This window comes from Chenopodium album, chromosome 13, assembly GCF_948465745.1.
Source record: "Chenopodium album chromosome 13, dcCheAlbu1.1, whole genome shotgun sequence".
NCBI classification, from domain to species: Eukaryota; Viridiplantae; Streptophyta; class Magnoliopsida; order Caryophyllales; family Amaranthaceae; genus Chenopodium; species Chenopodium album.
This window is the reverse complement of record NC_137846.1, coordinates 54,693,572-54,721,545: the sequence shown is the minus strand read 5'-3', so window position 1 is coordinate 54,721,545 and position 27,974 is coordinate 54,693,572. Positions and strand designations below refer to the sequence as shown.

The window sequence follows — 27,974 nt, the reverse complement described above, 5'->3', positions numbered from 1 at the left end:
ATTCCAATTTAATTCTTGAGTAATTAGTGACCACGTAATATTTAATGTTGAACCCTTTTTAAATCTACCTCAGTGTCAAAGACATCTTAAACGCATAATGCGCCAAAATTCCTATCCCTCGGTGTTAGAAACACCTTAAGTGCACTAAGGCACCAACATATAATTTATTCCTCGTGTACATAGACACTTACGTAGCTCCTTTCTCATGCTTATAGCATTAATAAAAATTATATGAACCATAATAAAATTCCTTTTTAATATTCCAAACCAAATTAAACAATTAGTTTAATTAAACATGCTCTCTATCATGCCAATAATAAAAGTGTGGTTCATATATAACATGCCCAAAATAATTATTTCCATTCAATAATCCATCACAAATAAATTATGCTTCATAATTCAATCACCAATATCAACCAATTCACAATTTCCAATCATAATCTAGCATGATACTACCTAGGATTAAATAATTAAGCCTAGCATGTTACTAAATCATCAAAAATATGCTAAGTACGTTAATGTACCTCGTATACGATCTTAAAATCGCCACAACTAATAGAAATCGCTTAGTTCAAAGTCTCCTACAAACCAAAATCATAATATGGCATTAAAATCTACTCCACACAAATTTCCAGCAATATATACTTTTATTAAATCACTCATAATTTAATTAAAACAAGCTGAAAATCAATTTAAAACCTCATACTTTAATCCCAATAATGGGTAGTCAAAATTCCTTCAAGAAACTTAATTTTTAGCTTACTAACAAAAATTCCAGCAATATTAATTCATGAAAACTTGCTGTAATTAAAGGTTTAAGCTACCCTAAATCATATTCCTTCAATAATCAATTATTGATAAATCTAGGGTTTTAAATTTAGGGCTTTTTAATTAAAATTAAGATCTGAAAATTAATTTGCACCATACTTAAAATTCAATCATCATAAAATCATCACAAAACTCATAATTTATAATTAGATTTAGGATTAAACAAAAGAAAAATAAATAAATAATTTTTTTTTCGAAAGAGGGTGGCCAAACAGCAGCCACGGCACCACAGCCGGCTGCTAGTGGCGCCGCCGCTGTTGCCGGTTGTTGCAGGTGGTGGCTGGCGGTGGTGAGTGCCGAAAAAAAGGGGAAGGGGAAAAGATAGAAAAAGAAAAAGAAATAGAGGAGAAGGGGGAGAAAGTTTACCTTGGGTATTCTCCACTCTGGGCAAAGTTTAATTTGCCCAAGTGTTGAATATTTAGACCCCTTTCTCTAGAAACCCTTATTATCTAAACTTTCCTTTTCTTAATCTTTCCTAATACCTTTCCTAATAAAACTTTACTAAAATAAAACTTTCCTAAATTAAATCCCAACTTAATAAAATAATTAATTAAATAAAAATTTCCTTTTATACATTATTTCCAAACTTATTTAAAATAAATAATTAAAATGCCATAAATAATTTATTTCAAATTATTTAAATACCTCACAAAATACTTATTGAAAATAAAATACGTATAAAAATACGAGATATTACAGACATGTTCATTTTTTTTTTTAATTTTGCTATTATCCAATTAAAAGATGACAAGTGTCACTTACAAAGTAAAATATAATTAGGAGAGAGAGTGGTGAGTAACCTTACCATTGTAGATTAAAAATAAGGTGACTCATAATAGTAATTTTAAGATAGTGAAAAGTGAGGTGGGAGATGATTTGGAAGAGAGAGAAATAAATAATATGACTTGTAATGATTGTGTTTTACCCACTATTGCTCATACTCTAAATTCTTTTGACATATTAAAAGGACGGCATGATTCACATGCTTTCAACAATATTGGGAAATATTGGATATGCTTGCGCATGGCATGGCGTGGCTTGTTAAGTCGCAGTGACAATTGTCATGTATGTATTATCTTGGCCGGGTTTACTTGTAATTTGCATAATATTGCATTGTATAGACGTGCGGTATACCTCATTTCATGTCCTTCAGATTTCTTTCCTTTATAACGTCCAATGCAAATCATTGGCCTCATATATACAAAATCTTTTTTTTTTATCAATTGATCACAAACTAGTTTATATATACCACATATAGAATGTTGAGGAGAAAAATGTGGATAAAAATTGCAAATTTAGTTGAAAATGTCTTTATAATATAATTTGTCAATATAATCACCCACTTGTAATAATTTGGAATAGCTAAGAATTTTCTCCACCCATTCATTGCTAATTTCCATGCAATGTAATTAAGGTAGAATTAGTAAGCTATCTATAAATTAATATGCTCCTTACTATCTAAACAAAACTTTAAAGAGAAATTTAATTTAAACGAGGTACAAATATTAATCATCCTCATTTGTTTTAGATCGATTGAAAAAGAAAGGGAAAGAAGAGAAACAAGGATTTTGTTCAACAATGCAAATTCCAATGCTTTTACAACATTGTCTCTTATTATCGTCACTTCTTTTTTCATTACAACAATTACCTACCTATGCTGCCCCTAAGGTAAGTCATCAATTTGCCTTGATCAATCATCTTCATCTTCGATCTTTGACTAAGCATATCGATTGAATTCAAACTGAGACATGCGTAAAAGAAAAGTGTGACGATTAAAGAAAAATGTAAATTTAATTTTGATCATTATTATATTCTTTTTTGCATGTAGCACTATATAGTCTACTTGGGCTCTCACCACGCAGAACCTCGTTTATCAGCCAGTCCCGAGACTATTACAAAGTCCCATCATGACTTGATTTCTTCTGTATTAAGGAGGTATAATTTAAATGTGTCATATTTATTAGTTGTATCTTGCCTTAGATCTTTTATTTACTTGAAAAAATTGTTGAACTTCAATTAATTATCCTTTGGTTGATTATGTTTGCGTACATGGAACAGTGATTCTGAATCATCTTCAGAAAGGATAATTTATTCTTATAATAAGATATATAATGGCTTTGCTACAACATTACACGAAGAAGAGGCCAATGAACTCGCAAGTAAGGCATAGATGAATCTAAATGCATACAACATCCGTTTGTTTTTTTTTTTTTTTTTTAAAAAAAATTTAATTTTTTTTTATCATCCTACTTTTGCTTTAAATCTAATAGTTCTCTATTTTCTCCTCACGCCTTACCCCCCTCGTTTCTATTGGTATATTAAAGCCCCATTTGGTTTGATGTAAAATATTTTCCTATTTTTTTTCCATTTTCTTTTGTTTGGTTTGTGAAGGGGTGGAAAACAATTTTTTCAATGGTGGAAAATTGTATTCTTAATGATGGAAAATATTTTCCTTTACAAAACAAGGGAAGCCAGATTTTCCTCCCTTATCCCTCCTCTTTTTTATTTCCCTCTCATCTATCCTAAAATTCCTACTCCTATTTTTTTTTCCTTGAACTTTTCTTGTATGCAACTAAATAAAGGAAATCTAATTTACAATTGTTTTTTTTCCTTAAAAATGTGTTTTCCATGAAAATTAATTTATCATTGAAAATGTTTTACATCAAATCAAACAGAACCTAGATAGTAAAATTAAAAAAATGAAGAAATTATTTAATTTAAGCTCATTCTTAAAATATTTTTCATCTAATTTATTAATGCATGGTTTAACTTTCATGTAGAGCATCCAAGTGTTGTGTCAATATTTGAAAGTCGAATTCTTGAATCGACAACGACTCGATCAGCGGATTTCTTAGGATTACATTATCCACCTTCCAACCTTGAAGATTCGATATGGCATAAGGCAAACTTAGGAGATGATATCATTTTAGCAAACATAGATTCCGGTATGTTTTGTGTTGATCCAAAATATTTTTGTTTTGTTTTGAGAGCATATGAAAAAAAAGTTTCTAAAGACATATTTGATTGATATTACATGATTCGTTTTGTAATCATCGATTTTGGAAGTGCAACACAGTACAACTTTGTAAAATATGTAAATACAAGTCAAAAAAAAAAAAAAAAAAAAAAAAAAAACTGATAGCAACAATATTAGCGTAAAGTAAATACCATAACTACTTTGCATAATTAAATACAAGTATAAAGTAATAAATACCATAACTATTTTTGCAATAATAAATAAAATCATAGGCAAAATCTAATGAATGCACAAGGGCGTTAGATAAGATTACTAAAAGTAGAAATATTAACGTACGTGAATAAACATTAATTACAGCGATTGACGAGTGATTTTAATATATATTATTTTAAAATTAATACCATTTTAATTAGTAGGAAGTATATTAGAATGTTATTTGATGTCTTGAGAGCGCTTGTTAAGGATCATTTACCAAAATGGCTAATTTAACAAAAGTATTCCCAAAACGGCTAATTATAAATTTTAATTCCAAAACTAGCTAAATTATTTACTTGGTAGGAAATTATCTATTTCTTATTTTCCTTTAACCAAAAAGGTTCAATTTTTTGGGTTTTTTTTTTTAAATTTTTTTTTTTTTTGGATTTATTTTAAATTTGCTCTTTTTTTAGTTGGAAAATTTAAGGGCCAGTAATTTTGTACGTTACGTAGTATATGGTCTTTAAATTCCGATTTGCCAACATTTCCCGTTTTTTGGATTTTAAAAAAAAAATTATTTTGATTTTTTTTGGGAAATTTAAAGTCATAGTTTAAAATATCCATTAATTTGGGAAATAACATAAACATAAAATATTTGCAACAATTCTCAATTTTTTTTTTAAAGTTACACAAAATAAAAAAAAAATGCCTCATAAAATAAATAAATCACTCGAAAAATTATTCCAAACTTCCAATTAACAAAAATTAGCCGACATTAACAGAGGGCATACAATTAGCAAATACGAAAAAGATGAACAATACCTTAAAATCCCTTATTGTCGTATAAATTTGCAGTTGTGTTGATAGAACAATAGTATTTTAAATTTCCATTTTTTGTGATACAATCACGTCGATCAAGACAAAAAATTGGTTTTTTTTAGTGATCTTGAAACTAGGGTTCCTATGACCAACTTTACTTATATATGTATATAGCTTTAAAATTTCAAACCTAAAAAACCCAAAAAAAAAAATTAAAAAATACCCAAAAAAAAAAAAAAGGTGAACCAAATTGGTTCAAAGGAAAATAAGAAATAAATAATTTTCCTCCATGTCAACATTTTAGCTAGTTTTGGAATTAAAATTTACAATTATCTGTTTTAGTAAATACTTTTGTAAAATTAGCCATTTTGGTAAAAGTTCCGCTTGTTAACAATATACATGACACTTTATTTTTACTTCTAGTAATTATGTACTATGTATTGAAATTTGAGATAGGTGTGTGGCCGGAAATTCAAAGCTTTTCTGATGATGAAAGCTATGGCCCGATTCCCAAAAAGTTCAAAGGAGCCTGCGAAAATAAATATGATCCGACATTCAAGTGCAATAGGTTATTATATCATCAACTTCACTTTGTACTCCTTTCGTTTTTTAAATAATGTCTCATTTTGAATTTATATTTTTTAAAAAAATTTCATGTAAATCCAGGAAGCTTATAGGGGCTAGATATTTTTACAAAGCCATGGAGAAGAATAGTAATTTACAAGAAAATTGTACCTTCAATGAAAAGTTGAGCCCTAGAGATGACACAAATGGGCATGGTACCCACACCCTATCAACGGCGGGAGGGAGTATCGTCCCATTCGCAAGCTGGGGAGGACTCGCGAATGGGACAGCTAAAGGAATGGCACCAAAAGCTCGATTGGTGGCCTACAAAACGATGTGGAACGTTCAATGCCCTACATTTAAAACCACGGGAAGCAATGACATAGATATAATGGCTGCTTTCGAAGCTGCTATTGATGATGGCGTTGATGTTATTAGTTTTTCTCAAGCATCAAATAATAGTGCTTATCTTGATGATGGTACTGGAATTGCTACCTTCCATGCCATGAAGAATGGCATCCTCACTATTGCTGCTGTAGGAAATAGGGGGCCGAATGCCGGGACTGCTGTAAATAATTATCCATGGGTGCTATCTGTTGGTGCGTCTACTGTTGATCGTGTTTTTTCTGCTCACGTTCTACTCGGCAACCATAAAAAGATCAAGGTATGTATGTATATGCACATATATGTATATGCTATATATTGATTGATGTGATGGTTAAACTTGTCCATTGGAAAACATGATAAAAAAAAACGTATCAATTGAAAAAAAAAAAAAAAAAAAAAAAAGAGAGAAAATTATTACTTAAAAAGAAATTCTAAGCCTCTTATTACCTAACTTGCTTTGACAATCATAGAATCATAGTATCAAGTGGTTAATATAATTATTCTAAACTCCTTTTCCCAAAATTTAGTATGGACTAATAAATTAACATTAAACTATTTACTGCAGGGTACACGGTTTTATGATTTTGTAGCAAAAGTCGACGATCCTAGTAAACTGCACCCACTAATTACTGGTGTAGATGCTCGCATATCTAGTGCTAATGTTAGCGATGCGTAAGTTTAATTAATCTTCTTATTTGTTTCTATAATTTTGAATAATTATGTTAAAACCACATCAAAAAGGAGGAAAAAAAAAATTAAGTTGTTGGTTGAGTCCCTAACATACCAATTGCTTAACATTTCATTTTGAAAGGAGGTGGTGGATGAGATTCGAGTTTGTAACCTTCTTGTGACATTATTTTTGACACTTTGTTAAAGGATAATCTCAACCAAAAACTTAATCTGATGGTTGAGGCCTAGCATGTAATGGATTTTATACTGTATCACATTGTATAATTAATGGATTATTGTTAAGCTAGATTACAACTTATTAAAATTGCTAATACAAAGCATATGTTATTTCTTTTTATGATCGATATGATATTCATGTGACGTTGGATGTAGATCATTATGTCAAGAAGGAAGTATCGATGTTGCGAAGGTGACGGGAAAGATTTTAGTATGTCGCAACGCTGGAAGAACGGTTGGAAAAGATGAAACATTGGCTAGTGTTGTAGCTAAAGATGTTGGGGCTGTTGGGATGATCTTTGTATATGAAGAGAAGAGAGGAGATGGAGATGTCTTTCACCAATTTCATGCAGTCAACACTATAGTTCTTAGCTATAAAGACGGCGAAACTCTTTTTTCTTATATTAACTCTACAAGGTAAGATCAATTTATAACGCCTACCTCATTTCCTGTTTTTGTGCAAAGATATGGTGTTACAACTTAAGCTATATATGTTTATTTCACTTTAGATTTACATCAAATCGAGCCATGAGGTAAGTTAGCTCTTGGATATGTATGTAATTGATGCTAGTACGGTGGAAGATCATGATATTTACTTCCACTGTTTTATTTTACCTTATAGTAAGACACTTTTAGGAGGTGACTAATGAAGGTAAACAAATGATTTTAATCAAAATAATCATTTTAATAGGGAGAATAGAGAAGGGTTAGGTACCTTGTGTAAAAATTATATTGATTTAATTTGTTTGTTTACATTGTATAATTTTGGCCTAAAAATGCATGCAACAAGGCTATATTGCAAGTAAATAAAAATAAAGAATTAATAATTAAGAAGATGACGATTATATTTAGTTTTGTAAATATCATAAGAATATCTTAGAAATAAAGATTGCAATTTGTAATAGGACTCCAACCGCGTTAATCAGTGGCGTAACAAATACATTAGGAGTAAAGCCATCTCCAATCATGGGATTTTTCTCATCGAGGGGTCCAAACCAGAATAACCTTGGTATTTTAAAGGTATGCATAGTCATTATTTTTTTTTTTTTTATCTAATTAATAGTTCTTTATCCTTATTTGTTTGTCTCTTCGAAATGTATTTTATTAAGGATTGAACCAAAATATAGGAAGTAGGTAAGAGTATCTTTGTCTTTTATACTTTTATTAATGTATACAAGTGGGGTTATTGGTGGAAACAGAGAAATCTTTAAAGGCCATCTTAGAAAGGAATACGGGGAAAACAAGTAGAGACAAAAGGATTCAATAATAAATTCAGTCATAAAATGGATTCCTTACCACGCACAATATAGTTAATTAAAGCAATTTTACTTTGTACTTATTCATCTATTATAGCCTGATGTTACAGCTCCTGGGGTAGATATTCTCGCTGCATGTCCCCCAAATATCTATAGAAATCCGTTTTGCATGTTGACCGGAACATCAATGGCAACTCCTCATGTTACTGGTATTGCGGCTCTTATTAAGAAGCTACATCCTGATTGGAGTACTGCAGCTATTAAATCCGCAATCATGACTACAGGTATGTTGTGTACACGAACCACATAGATATAAATATAAAATATATTTATAAGGTAGCAATTATGTTTATGAATTTGGTTCGACAACGTCAGAACTGGTTTAAAGTTAAATCATGTTAAATCACTAGGTCAAAATTTGAATCCATAATATTTTAGTAGATCATGTTGAATTGGATTAAGTCGGGTAGGGTGATTTTTTGACACCTGGCCTTATACTTCGTATATTGTATGTGTAAGCAACCTAACATTCTATTGTGTACCATGTACTAATAATGCAGCAAGTCCACTTGATAATGAAGGGATGCCTATACGTGACAGTGACAAGATAAGTGACGCTACCCCATTTGCATACGGGTCGGGCCACGTTAAACCCAATGCAGCAATGGATCCTGGGTTGGTTTATGACATGAACCAATATGATTACCTAAATTTCCTATGTGCATATCCTCAAGATAGTACAACTCTTAAAGAATTTAGCCAACAACATTCTTACAAATGCCCGCGCTCCTTCAACATCTTGGATTTCAATTATCCTTCCATATCTATCGTGAATTTTACCGGCAATGCAATAGTTATTCGAAAGTTGAAGAATGTTGGACAACCAGGAACCTACGTTCCACGCATTGAGCCGCCGCCCGGAGTTTCAATTGTGGTGGAGCCTAAAACTTTGGTGTTCTCCCAAAAAGATCAAACCATTATGTTTAAACTTATCTTTACAGCGGATATCAATCATCTCTCCACCGATTACATTTTTGGAAGCTTGGTATGGTCCGATGCTAAACATGTTGTTAGAAGTCCTATTATGGTCAAGGCCAAAAATAAGTAGATAGTTAGGCTATTGTAATTTCAAGCTATATTTGGTGATTTTACGAGGTTATTAAAAAAATAAGATAGTGAATAATTAGATATCACATGAGTATGTGAAAATTGATTAAGACAATTATTTAACATTGGAAATAAGAATAATTATTTGCGTTGAAAATAGGTAAATATTTATTTTAAAAAAGAGGTAAATATTTATGTATATAGAAATAGTTGCATTGAAAATAGATAATTATTTTAGTAATGTATGGGAATAGCCGAATAGACAAATAGTTGCATTGGAAGTAGGCTATTAGGCATGTATGAGGAGAAATGTGTAAAACAATTTTCATTGATCTATTGAAATGTAACTTTTAGAGGGAACACTTAAATGAAGGGAGTATCATATATTCATTTTCACATTTTTAACAAAGATTACCACTCCTTATGTTCCTTTTTTTCTTTACTTTTTTCATCTTGGTTGTTCATCTTTATTTTTTTACTAGGTTAAAACCTCGTTAGCTTAAGTAGCAGCTGCAAGAATTGATTGTGTGCTTTATGTTAATTCGAATTTGTTTTTGTTTTTTTACTTATATTCAATGAAGAATTCATATTTAAGGATTACCATCTCAATTTTGTGGCAGCTATAGAACTACCTGTTGTCTCTTCTTCAAAAATTCTTATGGATTAAAACATAACTATTTAGTAGGAGTCTCAATTTATCTCCCTGATAAAAAAACAAATTATTATTAAGTGAATAAATTGTACTTGTAAATATATTAACAAAAATGTCCAGTCTTCCTACATCCACAACTCTATTTCCGAACCATCATCAAAATTCAAAAACATCAACACACTACACACCTACAAAACTCATAAAATTATTAGGTACGAGTAATTGAGTGACACACAAGAAAGTCAGAAAGTACACTTTAAAGTTTAAACTTGTAACACCTAATAAGATTTAAGTTTGGTTATGGGTTGGGTAGGGTACTAGGGTGACATAGGACCGGCCTAAATTGGGTTTTGTGCTGGGTTGAAGAAGATGGACTTGTCACGGTTGAGTTTGTGGGTTAAGTGATGGGCCAAGTTTTTTAGAGGGTTAAGTATCTAATTTGATATTTCAAAATAGTTTTAGTACCTAATACCACCTCCATTAATTGTAATTTTGTAAAAGAATGTAGTTAGTTAGTTACATCAAAGGCATTATTTGTTGGATATAAAATATTATTTTATTAAAACTAAAAATTAACGGATTGAGTTTTTTTTTTTTTTTTAGAAAAAAGGATGTAGTTTGTGGCCGTGATTTTTTTTTTAATTTTTTATTTTAAGGGTGGTTATCTAAGTGAACCAAAAAAGAGAAGTAGTATAATCAATTTTAGATGATTTAAAGGGTAATTATATAAAAAATTTCCTATTGCTAATTAAACATATTACGAGTATCAATTAAAATTTTGTATTGACATGCGTATACAAGAGAAGTGTCTCACTTATTTAAATGCAGATGGACTTAGGGAGTATTAGCAGTGCCATTATTGTGACATCCATTTAACAATGTCCAAAATGACGGCTCTTTAGTAATTATTGAGTAGAGAGTTTGTTACAAAAAAAATATTTAAAAATAAGGAAAGAAACAAAATAAAACAACCAACCCAACAAGAAGATTATAGCCTATACCATATTTTACTTAGATTGCTCAATTATCAAAAGAGAGGAGAGAGAAAAAATGGGAAAAGATGAATACTTTCCTCTGTTTGAAACGAAGCAAGCAAAGGGAAGATTGGTTTACAGGGTATTTGCAACATCTATATTTGTTGCAATTTGTGTAATTTTGATATATAGAGGTACTTACTTACCCAGCAAAAATGGGGAGGGAAGATTGGGTTGGCTTCTTTTGTTTGTGGCTGAAATTTGGTTTACTTTTTATTGGATTCTTTCTCAACTTCTTCGATGGAATTGCATCTATCGTTATTCTTTCAAAGATAGCCTCTCCAAAAGGTAACTCTCTTTTTTTAATTTTTTTTTTTCCATCGTTGACAAGTTTTTCGTGAGAAGGGTATCGTAATGTTTTTTACATTAACCAAAATTATGTAGTGTTTTGTACTAGAGTTATGGTTTAGGCCAAATCGGTTGTCACACTCGAATTAGGCTATCAAAGTACCAATACAAGGCTTGAAGTGTGGCCTTAGCCGACTCAATTGGCTAGCCATTTTTTTGTTTGGATGTACCCTACTCGAACCAATTTTTATGTTCATATATGCTGTCTTGCATCTCATGCTTAATTAACTGTAAGGATTTATTTTTTTTTTTAAGCTCAAAATATTGTATTTGGTTAATTTTATCAAAATTTATTTTTGTTTTAAATTAAATATATAATGGGTCAAAATTGGTCAAAAGAGTAATAATTATATTGACTTGTTGAGTGTCACTTTAGAATAGTGGTAGTGAGGTCAGAGGTAGTGACTAATTTGCATCTTTGTTAATATTCTTGTGTACATGATTGAATTGTACAATGTATGAGTGACTTGCCTAAGGTAATGAGCTAATGACTTGCTAATATTCCCAAATTCGCCACTGTTTTATTACCCCTTTACTTAGTTACCTCTACTAAACGACCCTATAAAGTATTATTCCGAATAATAAATTAGCAATATGACCAATTTGCATCCTTGCTAATATTCTTGCTTAATTGAATTGTTACAAGGTATGAGAATAACTTGCCTAAGGTGGACATATTCGTATGCACAGCGGACCCATTAATCGAGCCACCACTAATGGTGATCAACACTGTTTTATCGGTCATGGCCTACGACTACCCACCGGAAAAGCTCAGCATCTACTTATCCGATGATGGTGGCTCGATTTTCACATTTTATGCTCTTTTTGAGGCCTCCCTTTTTTCTAAGAATTGGCTACCTTATTGCAAAAAGTACAAGGTTGAACCAAGGTCACCTGCTGCTTATTTAGATCAATGCCTAAACCTTTTGATGCTACTCATTCTAGCCATTTGGCATCTATCAAGGTACCCTTGTTATGCATATATATTCAAAGTATTGTATAAGATTTGTTTATTCATCTGATTATGTCTGAAATTACTTTATCTAATTTAATAATTCCTATAAACACTTTAAGAAAGGGATTAAGTCATGTTAATGGACATATTATTTAAAATAATTTATACTAGCAGTATAAAATTATTTAGGAAAAATTGTCAAAAATAATACAACCTTTGGCCGGTTCTTTTTTAATAATACAATTTTTGGATTATTTTGTAATAATACAACCTTTAAGGGGTGTTAATTTTAAACAAGACAAAATCGATTTTTTGGTGGATTTTAAGGTTAGGAAAGGAGAGGGGATGAGTTTTGGTGGTGGGGATGGGGAAAGGGGGAATGTCCCCTCCCCTTCTCCCACCTCTAAATCCACTGAAAATTTGATTTTGTCTTGTTTAAAATTAACACACCTTAAATGTTATATTATTATAAAATAATCCAAAGGTTGTATTATTAAAAAAAATGGGCCACAGGTTGTATTATTTTTGGCAATTTTCCCAATTATTTTTAATAAAGTTACTCGTGTTCCGGGTGAGTTCCGATACCGAGATGTCTTGGGGGTTGGTAAAGGTTTACCGTCCAATTTGATACCTGCACAGTCAACACAGATAACCTAGCCCGGGGGTTATCCGGGAATAACCGCTCCGATGCTAAAGTTAGTAATCTGAGGAAGAAGGTTTGAAGAGAGAGAAAAAGGTGTAGAGAGAGAGAGATTGAGAGATTGTACCTTTAATATGAAAATGTGGCTGGGTATATATAGGGGGATAACCAAGCAGGTGCCACACACCCCTATAGGTGGCGCACCGACCTTATAGGTGGCAGGTGCCTGCGTGGTTTTAAGCTGCTCTCCACGTGGCCGAGAAACCGGCTATTGTGGATGCTAAGCTAGTTTAGTAATTGTACATATAATTTGTAACATTAAGGTGTTTATCGGCCAAACGGCTATGTTGTCGGTATTATCCCATACAACTAGCCCCCCAAGTGGGAACGTTGATAAGGAGTCAACGTTCGCACTTTAACTGCAAAATATATATTTACAGAATGAAAAACTTCCGAATAGTCCCCAAGGTGAGCGAAGTAGCGATAGTGCTATGCTAAACACAAAAATAAGTACTTGGAGATTAAAATCTCCGATTTACCCCCAAGGTGAGCAAAGCACCGATAGTGCTATGCTCAACACAAACATAAGTACTTGGAGATAAAAATCTCCGATTTACCCCCAAGGTGAGCAAAGCTCCGATAGTGCTATGCTCAACACAAACATAAGTACTTGGAGATAAAAATCTCCGATTTACCCCCAAGGTGAGCAAAGTTCCGATAGTGCTATGCTCAACACAAACATAAGTACTTGGAGATAAAAATCTCCGATTTGCCCCCAAGGTGAGCAAAGCACCGATAGTGCTATGCTCAACACAAACATAAGTACTTGGAGATAAAAATCTCCGATTTACCCCCAAGGTGAGCAAAGCACCGATAGGTTACTATGTCTTAAATATGTTTTTTTTGGGAAATGTTCTGGGCGGGAAAAATTGAAAATAAGCAAAAAGTATGGGGTCACGTGTCAGACGTCTAGCGATTCTTGATGAAGAGGTGCTTTAATCCTCATCGTTGTATTTCATGCACCAAGTGTCAAATCAAACTACTGTTCAACGGGGGTATAAATAAAGAATACGGACAGTTTCTTTATTTCATCTTACTTTTGCGAAAAAATTTCTCAAAAAAGTCCCAAAAAATCTCTCAGAAATTCCCAGAAAACGATTCTGTTGCTACTCCGAGTGATTGTTCGTGCGAAGATTTTCTTGGGTCATACTTTGGTCGACGGAATTTAGCTACTTTCGAGACTTAGTTGCTCCGTTCTATTTTTGCGATTCGTCGAAGTTGTTCGCTTCGTGTAGAGGTAAAAAAACTTTGAATTTCTCTTTTTAATTTTATTGCTCGATGTTTGTGACTTGTATGTAGTGGGTTTTGATGTTTATGTGTGTGTTGAGTTGGTTATGCGTGAATCTATAAAAAATTCTATTGCGGGTGAGGCCTGTGAGGCTGACCCATTTGTGCACTTGTCCTCAGCGTCAGAAAAGGAAGCTGAAAAGCCTTCTCAGCTTGTTAACATTGGTATATTAGAAGACCTTGATCTTGTTGAACTTGAATCTATCAGTGTTATTGAGGACATTGAATCATATATCTTCCTCGACGAATACGGGTCTAATCTCGGTAAAATCGGCGTTCAGAAAATGGCGAGAACTAAACGTCCTAGCGTTGATCCTAACCAGGCCGAGAGCGCTAATAGGCGTCCTGGTAAAGAGCCTCTTGTTGATCCTGAAGCCGAAGCGTCAGGTCCTAATGAAGAAGACATGGGATCTACTGAACGCATCGCAGCATCGGGTAGGGACGAGATTTCAGATGAAGAAGGCGGAGGTAGTGAAAATCAGGGAGAGGAAGAAGAAGCTGGCGGAAGTGGACGGCAGTCTGGGTCCGATAACTTAGAGACTGACTCCGATATCAATGATGACATTAACCTAGGCGAACAAATCATCGTCGAGGAAGCATTAGACGAAGGTTACAATTCAGAAGAGGATGATGAGCAATACCGACGACCTCTAGTGATGGCCGATATGCTAAAGGTAAAGACTGTCGTTATTGACGACAAATGGTTAGCAACTGCTGCCGAGAAGGATTATTGCGGTGTTGGGAAGAGGTTTTTCGGGCTTCCTGATGACTATGTTCTTACTCTACCGCCTTCTGGTAGCACTGTGTTTGACTGCCTAGTTGGGCACATTGCCGTGTACGCCAAACATCTGGAGTTCGGACTCCGCTTTCCGCTTCATCACTTCATCGAAAAAATGTTTAGGGCCTGGAATATTTGCATCGCCCAGTTAACTCCTCCTGCTGTTCGCAATATTGTGTCTTTAGTATGGACAATGATTTATATGGATTTTTCGCTAACTCTGAATCTTGTTCGTAAGATTCACCGTCTTAAAAAAGACAGTCAATCACCTGGTTGGTGGTCTCTTCTCACTACTAGTGGTAGAATTACAGTGTGGCCAAAGCTGACCAGCTGTAAGAATTGGCAGAATCAATTTTATTTTCTAAAGGTTCCTGACAACTTTGCTTTGCGAAGAACCTTCTATCCTCCTCATACCTGGTTTGATACACTTAGGGATAGAAGTTTAGGCAAGCTTGAACGAAAAGCTTTTCGGTTTTTTGAATGTATTTATGTTAACGAGGGTAGACAAATTAAGGCCGTTCCAAGGGAGTGGCTGCCCAACTGTAACTATATTCTGGGCAACGCTCCCCTGTCTCATGTCGGTCTCTGCCATACTGACGCAATGGGTATGATTTAGTCATTTATATGCACACAGTTTTCGTGTTTTATGCTTATATTGTAATTCTTTCCTTGCATGCTTTCCCTATATTATTATTATTTTTTGTTTTTAACTTTTCCCTGATTCGTCATTTGTCTGATATTTCCATGGTTCTTATCGTTAGTTTAACCGTTCATCTGTCACGATTTTAAACAGGTGTTGACAAATTAGACAACGCCCGACTCGGTCTTTATCCTGACGGCAGCGTCAAGCATCAGTGCCCTCCCAACCCCCAGAAAAAGCTCGACAATCTTCCCAAGTTTGCCACTAGAGCTCAAAGGGGTAAGCGAAGAGATAGAAGAGATATGACGGCTGTTTCTCAATCGAAACCAGCGGGATCCACTGTTCTTCCCCTTAGGAGGGGTGGTGGTGCCGGCAGGTCAAAAAGGACTACGTCAGCCAGCGACCATGATCAGTCCAAGAAGCGAAAGACAACTCCCGCTTCTGACCAACAAACCAGTCAGCCAAAAGCTCCCGCTGCCGAGCTCAGCATTGTGGACTTGGACGAGGATGACATCGGTGATATCGACCTGTCGTCCTTGCAGCCGCCCCGCTCTGAAGCCGAGAAGGTCGTTACCGTTACCAAGGTGACCACTCGGGCTAACATCGGCGCATCTGGTCTTAGCGGCCAGAATGCATTTGTTCCTACTTCTGTGTCGGAGTTCATTGAGGTACCACATGTAAAAATTCCTCAAGAAGTAGCAGATGAGCTCTCGGCCTTCCCAGCTGGTAATGCCAGTGAGCCTTGGCGCCCAACGCTGATGGTGAACAGAGGTGAGTCTGTTCATTTTGATGATCCGTCATCTGGGGGTAGCCTTGGCTGGCGAATGCTGAAAGATCTACCCACTCCTGCCGATAGGCCTACTGGCCGTGTTGTGGCTCCTTGTGGTGAAATGATGAACAGCCTACTGAAGGTATGTCACTTAAATTTTTATTTTATTTCTTTCTTCTCTTTTATTTATTTATATATATATATATATATTTTTTTTTTTTTTTTTTTTTTGAAGACCGTCAACTCTGCTGTTGAGGTCATCCATATGTATAGGCACTATCAGAGGCAGGCAGACAAGGCGGAGCTTGTTCTGAAAAAGGCTGATAATGAACGCAAGGCCCACAATGCTGAGGTTGAAGGATATAAGGGCAAGCTGAAGCTGATGGAGAGCAAAGCCGCTGACCGTGATGAGCTTTTCAAGAAGCTTGAGGATCAAACTCAGCTAAAGGCTCGAATTGCTGATCTTGAGCATCAATTGGAAGCCGAGAAGAGCGGCAGGAAGAGGGCCGAGGATAGCCTTGAATTACTGCGTTCGGAAAAGCCGGCCATAAAGCGTAGAGCTGTCAATCGGTTTTTACGGTCGGACTTGTACCGTAACAAGTTGGTTGATCGCTATACCGGCGGTTGGGTTGCTGCGCATCGGTGCGTTTGTAAGGCCGAGGAGTGGGATGAGGAGAAATGGCAGGCAGTGGAGGATGCGTACGGTTCTGACCGACATTTATCTCCCACTAGCTATGAGCAGGAGTATTTTGATGACCCTCCCAGCCTTGCTACAATGAAGAATCTCGATCCTCGCGGCCTTCCTGAAGAGGAGTTTGATGACGCCCTTCTTGCTACTCCTCCCCATGATGACAGATTAGGGAAGGAGTCCGATTCCAAGGAGAACTGAAATATTTGGGCCGTCATCTATCTGTTTCTGCTTCAACTTCTTTATTAAAAAACTTATGTCTGTATAATTATGTCCGATAAGGGACAAGCATTTTGCTTATCTAACTGTTTTATTAGCACACTATTTAATTACTATCGGCTGCATATGATAATCCACTCTCTTTTGATGACCATGCTTTTATTTTTTATCTGTGATATTTGCTCCTGTGCTCTTGTTAGCTGTCAATTTTGCTTGTTCTAGTTAATTTTGTTTATTATTCATAATATTCGTAATACGCTTGCCCCGCAGTTTTACGGGTAAATGCCTTAGCATTTATTCGTGAAACTCAGTATTGTCCTTGAACAATATACTGCCGTGATGGATTTGAAGAGAACAAAAATCCATTATTCCTCTTGAATAAATCCGCTCTTGCGACCTTTAGCAGGCTGAGCAACGACAGTGGATCAGACCGTCTATTCAACTCACCTTGAGGTGCATAGTTATCCAACCATCTCGGCACTTGAATGGCTGTTACGGCTAGCTAGGCCGTTTGCCAGTCCATATCGAAAGTGGGCAGATGGTTCTCATTTTTGCTTCTCATATCTTATTAACGGCTCTCCGCCAAAATTAAATTTGCGTACAAAGGAGTCCTTAGAAATAATAAGTACAAAATACATACGGAATAGTTATGCCGACATCTAAGTACCAAATACATATCAAATTTAGCTAACTTAATACAACATACATAGGATTAAGCATAATACTTTTTTAGGACAGCTGCGTTCCAAACATTTTTCAACTGGGTTCCCTCTAATGTCATAAGACAATAGGAGCCTTGGCGTATTGTTTCGCATATTTGATACGGACCTTCCTAGTTTGCCGTGAATTTACCATCGGTATTCCTTTTTCCCGTTGCAGCTGTTCTACGCAACACCAGGTCTCCATCTTCTAACGGCCTATGGTTGACGCGCTTGTTGTAGGCTTGGCTCATTCTGTTTTTGTAGGCTGCAGACTTTATGGAAGCCGTTAACCTTACTTCTGGTAAGAAATCTAACTGCTGTCGTAATAATAAATCATTTTGGTCCTCGCAGAAGTGTTGAACTCGAAATGTCGGTAACCCTACTTCTGCAGGGATGACAGCCTCTGATCCAAACGCCAGATTGAAAGGTGATTCTCCTGTCGTCTCTTTTGTTATCGTCCTATTAGCCCATAATATTTCCGGCACCAAGTCTGCCCAAAGGCCTTTGGCGTCGTCAATCTTCTTTTTCAGTGCAGTTAGTATTTGTTTGTTAGCGGCTTCAGCTTGGCCATTGGATTGAGGGTGACAAACTGCGGCATATGCGAACTTCACCTTATATATGCTGAGGAAATTTTTGATCGGATCACAGTCAAATTGCGAGCCGTGATCAAATACCATTGCTATCGGCAACCCAAATCTGGTGAAAATGTTTTTCCAGATAAACTTCTTCACCTCATTAGCAGTTATCTTCGCAACCGGCTCCGCCTCGATCCACTTCGTGAAGTAGTCTATTCCTACTATCAAAAACTTACGGCCTCCCGTTGCCGAAGTGAAAGGTCCGACAATATCCATCCCCCATTGGGCGAATGGGATAGGGTTGAGGATAGGTGTTAAGTCGTTAGGTGGTTGATTTATCACTAGACCAAATTTCTGACACTTGTCACACTTCTTGACGTAGGATAGAGTATCTGAGCTCATTGTCGGCCAATAATACCCTCTTTTCATTGCTTCTAAGGACATTGACCTGCCGCCTGAGTGATTACCGCAATCACCCTCGTGTATTTCTTCTATCAGTCTCGCTGACTCATATGCCGTTAGACATCTACGCAATGGCAGTGAGAAGCCTCTCTTGTACAGCATGCCCCGAAACATAATGAACCAGACGCTATCCTTCTTGATCCTTTGTGCCTCGCTTTTATTTGTCGGAAGTACACCCTGCAATTTATATGCCAGAATGTCATCATACCATTCTCGGCTTTGCGCCACACAATTGACTTCCTTTTGCTCTTTTTCGTCTATACTTTTGTGCTCCAGAACCTCAACGGTCACTGTGCGTTCTAAGTTATTGAAACTTGAACTTGCCAATTTTGCCAATGCATCTGCCTGAGTGTTTTGCCCACGTGGTATTAGGTTGATTACGAATTGATTAAGTGTTGCTGTCGCACTTCGGAGCTTTTCTAAGTAAGCTATCATTGTCGGCTCACGTGCTTCGTATGTCCCATCAAAATGGCTTGCTACCAACTGCGAATCCGTGGAAAGCTCTACTTTCTTTGCTTCTGCTGCTATGCATAATTGGACCCCGGCCAGTGCTGCTTCATACTCAGCCTCATTATTGGATGCCTTAAACTTGAATCTAATTGCATATTCGAATATATCTCCCTGTGGAGAAGTAAGGATTATACTGGCCCCAGATCCGGTTGCGGCTGAAGAGCCGTCAACGGACACTTTCCAGATGCCGATTTCTTCCTCCTCTTCATTGTAAGAGGTCTCGACTATAAAATCAAACAGGGCCTGGGCCTTGATCGACACCCTGGGCTTATAGATCAGCGCATATTCCGACAACTCAATTGCCCATTTCAGTAGTCGGCCAGAGGTTTCCATCTTTTGAAGAGATTTCTCTAATGGTTGATTTGTTAAAATCTCAATGGTGTGTGCATCAAAGTACGGTCGCAGTTTTCTTGCCGCTATTACGACTGCATATGCGGTTTTTTCTACTAGGGGGTATCGTCGTTCTGCAGCATTTAACACGTGGCTTACAAAATATATAGGCATCTGCGTTTTCTTCCGTTCCACTAGTAGTACAGCTGCTACCGTTTTGGGGGATGCCGAGATGTAAAGTTGTAGTATTTCCCCCGTTTCCGGCCTTGCTATTGTTGGTAATGATCGTAGATGATTCTTAACGGCTTCTAATGCTTTGACCTGCTCTGGTCCCCAAACAAAAGTCTTGTTTTGCCGTAGAACTACGAAAAATGGCAGAGCCTTATCGGCAGATTTGCTGATAAATCTCGTTAACGCCGCCATTCGGCCTGTTAGCTTTTGTATATCTTTAATTGACCTCGGTTGCGGAAGGCTGAGGATAGCTTCTACTTTGTCGGGATTAGCATCTATTCCTCTTTTGCTAACCATAAAGCCCAAGAATTTTCCGGACTTGACTCCGAACACGCACTTCTCGGGATTCAGCTTCATCCGATAATGTCGTAGAGTATCGAACGTCTCCCTTAAGTCTTTAATGTGATCTACAGCTAGACGACTTTTTACAATGGAGTCGTCAACATAAACTTCGACATTTCTTCCTTTTTGGTCGGCGAAAACTTTATCTACAAGTTTTTGGTATGTTGCTCCTACATTCCTCAACCCGAAAGGCATGGCTTTATAGCAGTAAACTCCAGCATCTGTGATAAATGCCGCTTTGTTTCGGTCCGGCTGATAGAGGCTGACTTGGTGGTATCCAGAAAAGGCATCCATAAAACTTAAAAGTGCATGGCCTGACGTGGAGTCAACCAGTCGATCTATTCTTGGCAAGGGATAGCAGTCTTTCGGGCACGCCTTGTTTAAATCGGTAAAATCAACGCACATTCTCCACTTTCCTGATGGCTTTCTAACCATTACGACATTGGCTAACCATTCCGGATATGTGCACGGCACTATAAAACCTGCCGCTAACAACTTGTTCACTTCTGCTTGTATCGCTTCAATTTTTTCTGTTGAAAAGTTCCTTTTCTTCTGTCGTACCGGCCTAGCTCGCCTATCAACATTCAACTTGTGCACCATTACATCTGGGTGAATACCTGGCATTTCGTCGGCCGAGAATGCGAAAACATCTGCATTCTCTCTCAAGAGTTCAATCAAGTGGCATTGCATATCGCTATCCATATCGGAGCCTATCTTCACTGTACGATTGGCAACTCCAGGCTGCAATTCGATATCAATTGTTTCTCCTCCCGGCAGCGGTCTCGGCACAGTTACGGGCCTTGTGTCAAAATTCGTCATTGCCAAATCTTGGGTAGAGGGGGATCGCTCTCTTTTTTTATTGTGCAAGCTCGCTGGACTTTGTCGGCCAGGTTGCTTTAATGCCGATACGTAGCATTCTCTTGCCGTTGTTTGACTGCCTCGGATACGCTCTGCTTTGCCGAAATTGGACACATAAACCATCGTGAGGTGATATGTCGATACCACTGCTTGTACATCATGAATCAATGGCCTACCAATAATAACGTTGTATGCTGACGGCACGTCTACAATCAGGAATTCTGTCATCACGTCCCGTGCCATCGGTCCCTCCCCAATTCTTACTTGCAGTATTATACTTCCCTCGGGTCTAACTGTTGACCCGTTAAAACCGATAACCGGGTACGACACCGGCGTTAGGTACTTTCGACCTATCATCATCGCATCAAACACTCTTGCGAACAAAATGTTGGCCGAGCTGCCCCCGTCTACCAACGCGCGCTTGACGCCGCACCCATTAATTGCTAATATCAACACTAACGGGTCGTCATGAGGAAAAACTATACCCTTTGCATCGTCCTCGGAGAATGATACGCGTGGCATTGTCGCGGGTCGAGGTCGTTCATCTACTCCTAAAGCGTTCACCACATGCTTGAATTCCGACAAGCTTTTCTTTGCACCGCTAACGGAACCCCCATGCACGGGCCCTCCGGTAATTACTTCTATGGTTATCTTACGTCTAGGAGGTGCAGTACCTTGCCGATAAGAATCGGTATGGCCTGGACGATAGGTGTCATCTTGTGTTGACAGGTCTCCTTGCTTTCGATATTCGGTTTGTCGGGCCAATGGTGCTGATTGTTGGCTAGTTCCCCCCTGAGATCGGTATTGGGAGAGGTGTCCCTTTCTAATAAGGTATTCAATGTTTTCTTTCAACTGGATACATTCTTCGGTATAATGGCCGACATCTTTGTGGAACATGCAATATTTCTTTATATCTCGGCCCTTCGTTATCATTGGTGCCGGCCGGGTCCAATCTTCCTTGTGCTGGTTTATTAAATAAATAGCGGCCCTTGGTGTGTTCAGTTGAGTATAATTGTTGTACCGTCCCAGACCTCTGGCAGGTCTATTCGCCTTTTGTGGGTTCTGCCTTCTAACCCCTTCCACCGGGGTTTCTACTGGTACATACGTGTTTTGTCGCCGAGATGAGTCTGCCGGGACAGTCTGGTTGCCTGCTTTCAGAAGTTCTTCGCTCTTGATATACTCATGAGCTTTGCTGAAAGCTATCCCTAGGTTGGGGAAGGATTTCCGCGCCATGTATCTCTTAAAATCACTGTCGGCTAGACCACTCATCAAAGCCATGACGGCTATCTCTTGCTGTAATTTTGGAATTGTATTAGCTTCATTATTGAAACGCCGAACGAAATCTCTCAGTGATTCGTCCCTTCTTTGTCTGATAGACATAAGTTCCCCTGAGGTTCTCTATCTTGCACTGTTGCTCACATACTGACTTGTGAACATCTCAACAAGGGTCTCAAAACAGTCGATAGACCCAGGTGGGAGATTAGTGAACCAATCTGAGGCAGCCCCTACCAGCGTTGTAGGGAAAACCTTGCACCATACCGCGTCAGTATCGGTATACAGCAGCATATGGCTTTCAAAGGCCGCTACATACCTCTTTGGATCACCCTTGCCGTCATAGGTACACGCCGGCATTTTTATTTTTTCCATTTGCTGATCAAGGACCCCTTGCATAAAGGGAGACGTTTTTAGTCGGATGATGGCCCTGGCTAAGTGCCTCGGCGGCCCGCTACTGGCCTCCTGTCGGTATGATTCTGATTCCTCCCTTTGCGCAGTTCTTGTGACCTGTCGCTCAGAGGGCATCACCACCTCACGCGGTGGTGGTTGTGGCTGAGGCTGCTGTTCGGCCTGATTGAACCGATCTTCAAGGTTGATAATTACAGGCGGTGTCGGCCTTCTTTGTGGTTCTCTCGTGGCCGTAATCCCGGCCTCTTTTCTTTTTCGAGACATTGCCTGCATGACTTTGGCCGTTATCTCTAACTCTTCCGGAGTGAACTCTCCCCAGGGATCCGGGGTAGCTTGGGTTCTTTCCGGTGTTAGCGGTATGTTTACCGTATCCTTATAAAGAAGGTGGGTTTCATCCTCCACCGTTATTTCCGGTATAGTGTTTACGGCCCTGTTGCCAGCAGTTGCCAGGATGACGCTATCAAAATTCCGGTTTTCTGATTCTGGGATGGGTGTAGTTTCGGTATTTCCTTCCATGACTGTGGGAGGTCTTTTTTGGACGGTAGAAGTTATTACCCCCTCCTTCTAGCGCCAATTGTTCCGGGTGAGTTTCGATACCGAGATGTCTTGGGGGTTGGTAAAGGTTTACCGTCCAATTTGATACCTGCACAGTCAACACAGATAACCTAGCCCGGGGGTTATCCGGGAATAACCGCTCCGATGCTAAAGTTAGTAATCTGAGGAAGAAGGTTTGAAGAGAGAGAAAAAGGTGTAGAGAGAGAGAGATTGAGAGATTGTACCTTTAATATGAAAATGTGGCTGGGTATATATAGGGGGATAACCTAGCAGGTGCCACACACCCCTATAGGTGGCGCACCGACCTTTAGGTGGCAGGTGCCTGCGTGGTTTTAAGCTGCTCTCCACGTGGCCGAGAAACCGGCTATTGTGGATGCTAAGCTAGTTTAGTAATTGTACATATAATTTGTAACATTAAGGTGTTTATCGGCCAAACGGCTATGTTGTCGGTTTTATCCCATACAACTCGTTTATCTACTCTAATCAACCCCTAATTAAAAAAGCGTGTCAAGAAGATGTGTTGCATTTAAAAGAAAACAAAGGAAGTATAGGTATTGAATATTCGTTCTTGATCATTGTAGAACAACAAAGCTAAAAGTTACTTACTTGCAAATATGAAGTATCATTTTAATTTGTAATTTCATTTTCTATTCAAACCAAAGAAATTGTACGAAGAAATGCGAAACAGAGTTGAGATAGCAACAAACCTTTGTCAAATTCCAGAAGAAGTACGCGATCAACACAAAGGGTTTTCTATATGGGATGATGGCTATACTTCTAAACATGATCATGATACCATTCTTAAGGTTAATTGCCTTCTCAACTACTTGATTACTATAACATTTTTATCCATTAATTTTTCGGGTTTTGTACAATTTTGGCCTAGTTTGCTCTATGAATTACAAGTATATGTTATGTGAATGAATTTGTACTTGTTCATATTTGTATAATGTTAATTTTTTTGTTATGTGTACGTTTGTAGATATTGATTGATGGAAGAAATGAAGAGGCAGTAGATGTTGAAGGTTATCAATTGCCCACACTTGTTTACTTAGCTCGTGAGAAAAGGCCTCAATATCTCCACAACTTCAAAGCTGGAGCTATGAATTCATTGGTAAATCGATCACCTTGATAAAACAAAAATAAATCGACAAAATATCTGGTTAGCATTGTCATAATTATATAAAAAATTATAAACTCATACTTATTAAAAAGTTGTTGATTTATTTATAGTTTTGCCATTTGATAAACATGTCGTTGGTCCTGTTTGACAATTAACTTTTAGTTGTTTGTATTACTGTAATTATTTTGACTAGTTGGTTGGGATTAGTTGTTCGTGTAAAAGTTTTTGGTAAAAAGTAATTAGTTATTAGGACTTTGAGACTTATTACTCGTTCTGGATCTTATTATTATGATGTTTTTATGCAGCTAAGGGTATCATCAGAAATAAGCAATGGAGCGGTAATCCTCAACGTTGATTGTGACATGTATTCGAATAACTCAGAGTCTATTCGCGATGCACTCTGTTTCTTCATGGATGAGAAGAAGAGCCAGGACATTGGGTTTGTACAATTTCCACAAAACTTTGAAAATACTACTAAGAATGATATATATGGTTCAACCCTTCAAGTTATCAGTCAAGTAAGTACATCATAATTTTCCAAGTTTTGATTAGAAATTACATGTACTAGTGGTTTAAATAATGTACATTTTCTTCGACTTATTTTCCAAACGTAGGTCGAATTTCATGGTTTGGATGGCTTAGGAGGTCCATTATATATCGGAACTGGTTGCTTCCATCAAAGAGAAATATTATGTGGTAGGAAATACTCTAAGGATTACAAGATCGATCAGAAGACCTCGAATGTGGATGGAACAATCGACGAGTTGGAAGAAAGAGCAAAATCGCTTGCTAGCTGCGTATATGAGCTAAACTCTCAATGGGGAAAAGAGGTAAAAATAAAAATTAAAAATGACCTTATATATACCATTTATCAAGAGCAATATTGCTAAATATGATGCTTGGTTAATTGTTATGCATTCACTATAATGGGTCTACTAATAATTGTGAATTAACTAGTATTTAGGCTCAAGGTATGCCCCATGTTACTGCATAGAATTTACAATTATATATTTCATCCAAGACTCATTTTATCTCAATTTTATTTCATCCAAGACTCATTTTATCTCAATTTTATTTCATTTTTTACATAGTCACTCACTACATTTTGATATTTTGTTCACAAAAAGAACATGAAACATGACATACTCTAGTAGTTAGGCATGTATTGTTTAAATTTGAGGCTGTGCGTTTGAATCTTACTTATACATCCAACATCTATAGTATTTAAAAGTAAATCCGTGATGTGGAATGAAAATAAATAAACGGTGGAGGTGTGCCACGTGACAGATGAACTTCTTTCGAAACGCTTTTTTTTTTTTTTTTAATAACTATATAAAATTAAATATTGTGGAAATTAATTTCAGCGGGGATTGAAATATGGGTGTCCAGTTGAAGATGTAATAACCGGGTTGGCAATCCAATGTCGAGGATGGAAATCAATATACTTGAATCCGAAGAGAAGTGCTTTTTTAGGTTTAGCAGCTACAACTTTAGAAGATACACTAGTGCAACACAAAAGATGGAGCGAAGGTGATCTTCAAATCATGCTAACACACTGTCCTTTATGGTACGGCCACAAAAGTATTGGCTTAGGCCTTCAATTGGGCTATTGTCACTACTGTTTTTGGGCAGTCAACTCCCTTGCAACCTTGTGTTATTGTACCGTCCCTTCTCTATACATGCTCGGAGGAATTTCCGTGTTTCCTAAGGTACGGAGTAATTTTTATCATTTTCGAGTTGAAGTTTTATACTATCTATTATGACATAAAAAATTCTTATATGTGAATATTTTGTTATGCTAGTTATCAAGTTCATGGTTTCTTCCATTTGCCTATGTTATCATTGCCACGTACACGTACAACTTAATAGAATTCGTATACACCGGAGGTACGGTTTTAGGGTGGTGGAATGAACAAAGGATTTGGCTCTATAAGCGAACATCATCATACTTTTTTGCCCTCGTTGACACGATTTTGAAACTCATTGGGTTTTCGGAAATGAAATTCGTGATCACGAACAAGGTGGCCGATGAAGATGTGTATCAAAGATATGAGAAAGAGATTATGGAATTTGGAGCCCCTTCTCCCATGTTCACTTTGCTAACTTCTCTTGCATTGATAAATTTATTTACTTTTGTTGTCATAATAAAAAATTTGTTAGTAAGAAAAGAGGTTAGATTGATGATTGAAGGATTAAGCTTGCAAATTTTGCTATGTAGTGTGTTAGTTTTAATCAATTTTCCATTGTTTAAAGCTGTTTTTATTAGGAAAGACAAAGGCAAGATGCCAAATTCTGTGATTATGAAAGCAATAGTTGTATCTTTTATTATTGTACTTTATTTTTGTCATTAGGACCTTTAATTTATAGATTGATTGTAATTTATAAGAGAGTAATAAAAGGAGAAATAGTACATTTGACTCGTCTTTTGGGGTGACATATGACTTAGCCTTTATTTATTGTTGTTAGTATTGAATTATTCCTTCCTTCCCTAAATGATTATATATTTATATGTGACTATACCAAATTTATAAAGTTCATCACAAGGAAAATTCTTTTCTTGTTCCATTTTGTTCAATTAGTTATAACATTCGCTCTTATTACATTATCGATTAATGTAAAAAGATGATAGTTATAACATTTGCTCGTACTACATTATCGATTATGAATAAGGTGGTAGTTATAACTTGGGATCAAATTCCGTCTATACCATTTGTTCTTATGGCTCTCTCTACACCAAGGGAAAAAAGGGGGGAAAAAAAATCTTATTTTATCCGAACTTATTTTGTTTTATATGAATTTACTTGAAATTGAATAAAGACAAGCAAAAGATGATATAGCTTCCTGTTGGACTAGGGTGGGTCCAAGTTTGGAGTGATTTATTTGTCCCAAACTCTCTATTTTGTGTCAAAAATAGTGGGTTTTTTAGGCCGAGCGAAACTTACACTCAAAATTAAAATTTAAGCTGCCATCATCCCACAAAAAATTAAAATCAATATAATTGTCAAGCATGAGCACAAATTTGGGCCCACAAAAGTTGGCTAAACCCGTACATATTTGTATACATATTGGGTCACGAGGCGGGCTGGTTGTGGCTGGTTGTGGTGGTAGATTTTATTTTTTTTTTGTCACGTAAGAATGCTTGGTTGAAAATGAATTCAATTAAATCATTATCGTTATCAAGATTTAGGTAACAATTATCATTATCTTAGGATAATGGTTTCTACTCATAGGGTAAGAATTATCTTTACCCTCCTCTAACAAAAATAAATTGAACTAGGTTTAGGTGATTTCTTTTCATATTTAAACCAAACAAATGAAAAGATAACGATTAAATCATTCATTTCCTTCTCCTTATCTGTTTCATTTCCACTCCATTTCTAATATTCAAACCAGATCCCCCCTAAGTCTATTGTAGTTCCAAGATATTAAATTTATATCACTGAATAAATTTGTAATCAATCAAATTATTAACAATTTTATACTTGTATTTACAAA

At 36.7% G+C, this 27,974-nt stretch overlaps 1 protein-coding gene and 1 pseudogene across 2 annotated transcripts; both read left to right on the top strand.

The window, feature by feature from the left end:
- Positions 1 to 5,519: 5,519 nt before the first annotated feature.
- On the top strand, positions 5,520 to 9,040 carry LOC145575814 (subtilisin-like protease SBT5.4). The gene is made up of 7 exons (XM_081633612.1): positions 5,520 to 6,047; positions 6,336 to 6,442; positions 6,833 to 7,093; positions 7,186 to 7,209; positions 7,582 to 7,696; positions 8,030 to 8,216; positions 8,493 to 9,040. The coding sequence occupies exons 1-7, from the start codon at positions 5,520 to 5,522 to the stop codon at positions 9,038 to 9,040; spliced, it is 1,770 nt and encodes a 589-aa protein (XP_081489738.1).
- Positions 9,041 to 10,421: 1,381 nt separating this feature from the next.
- LOC145576989 (cellulose synthase-like protein E1) lies at positions 10,422 to 26,870 on the top strand (annotated as a pseudogene). Its single transcript, XR_014098586.1, has 8 exons — positions 10,422 to 11,013; positions 11,720 to 12,037; positions 24,019 to 24,162; positions 24,339 to 24,470; positions 24,785 to 24,997; positions 25,094 to 25,309; positions 25,844 to 26,188; positions 26,282 to 26,870. The product of XR_014098586.1 is annotated as a cellulose synthase-like protein E1 (transcript).
- The last annotated feature ends 1,104 nt before the right edge of the window (positions 26,871 to 27,974 follow it).

Bases quoted from the DNA above. Each gene is read 5' to 3' on its own strand.
- LOC145575814 (XM_081633612.1), top strand. From the start codon at position 5,520: ATGGAGAAGAATAGTAATTTACAAGAAAATTGTACCTTCAATGAAAAG. The intron at 7,210-7,581 runs GTAAGTTAGCTC...AATTTGTAATAG, and splicing joins ACATCAAATCGAGCCATGAG to GACTCCAACCGCGTTAATCA. The intron at 8,217-8,492 runs GTATGTTGTGTA...CTAATAATGCAG, and splicing joins ATCCGCAATCATGACTACAG to CAAGTCCACTTGATAATGAA.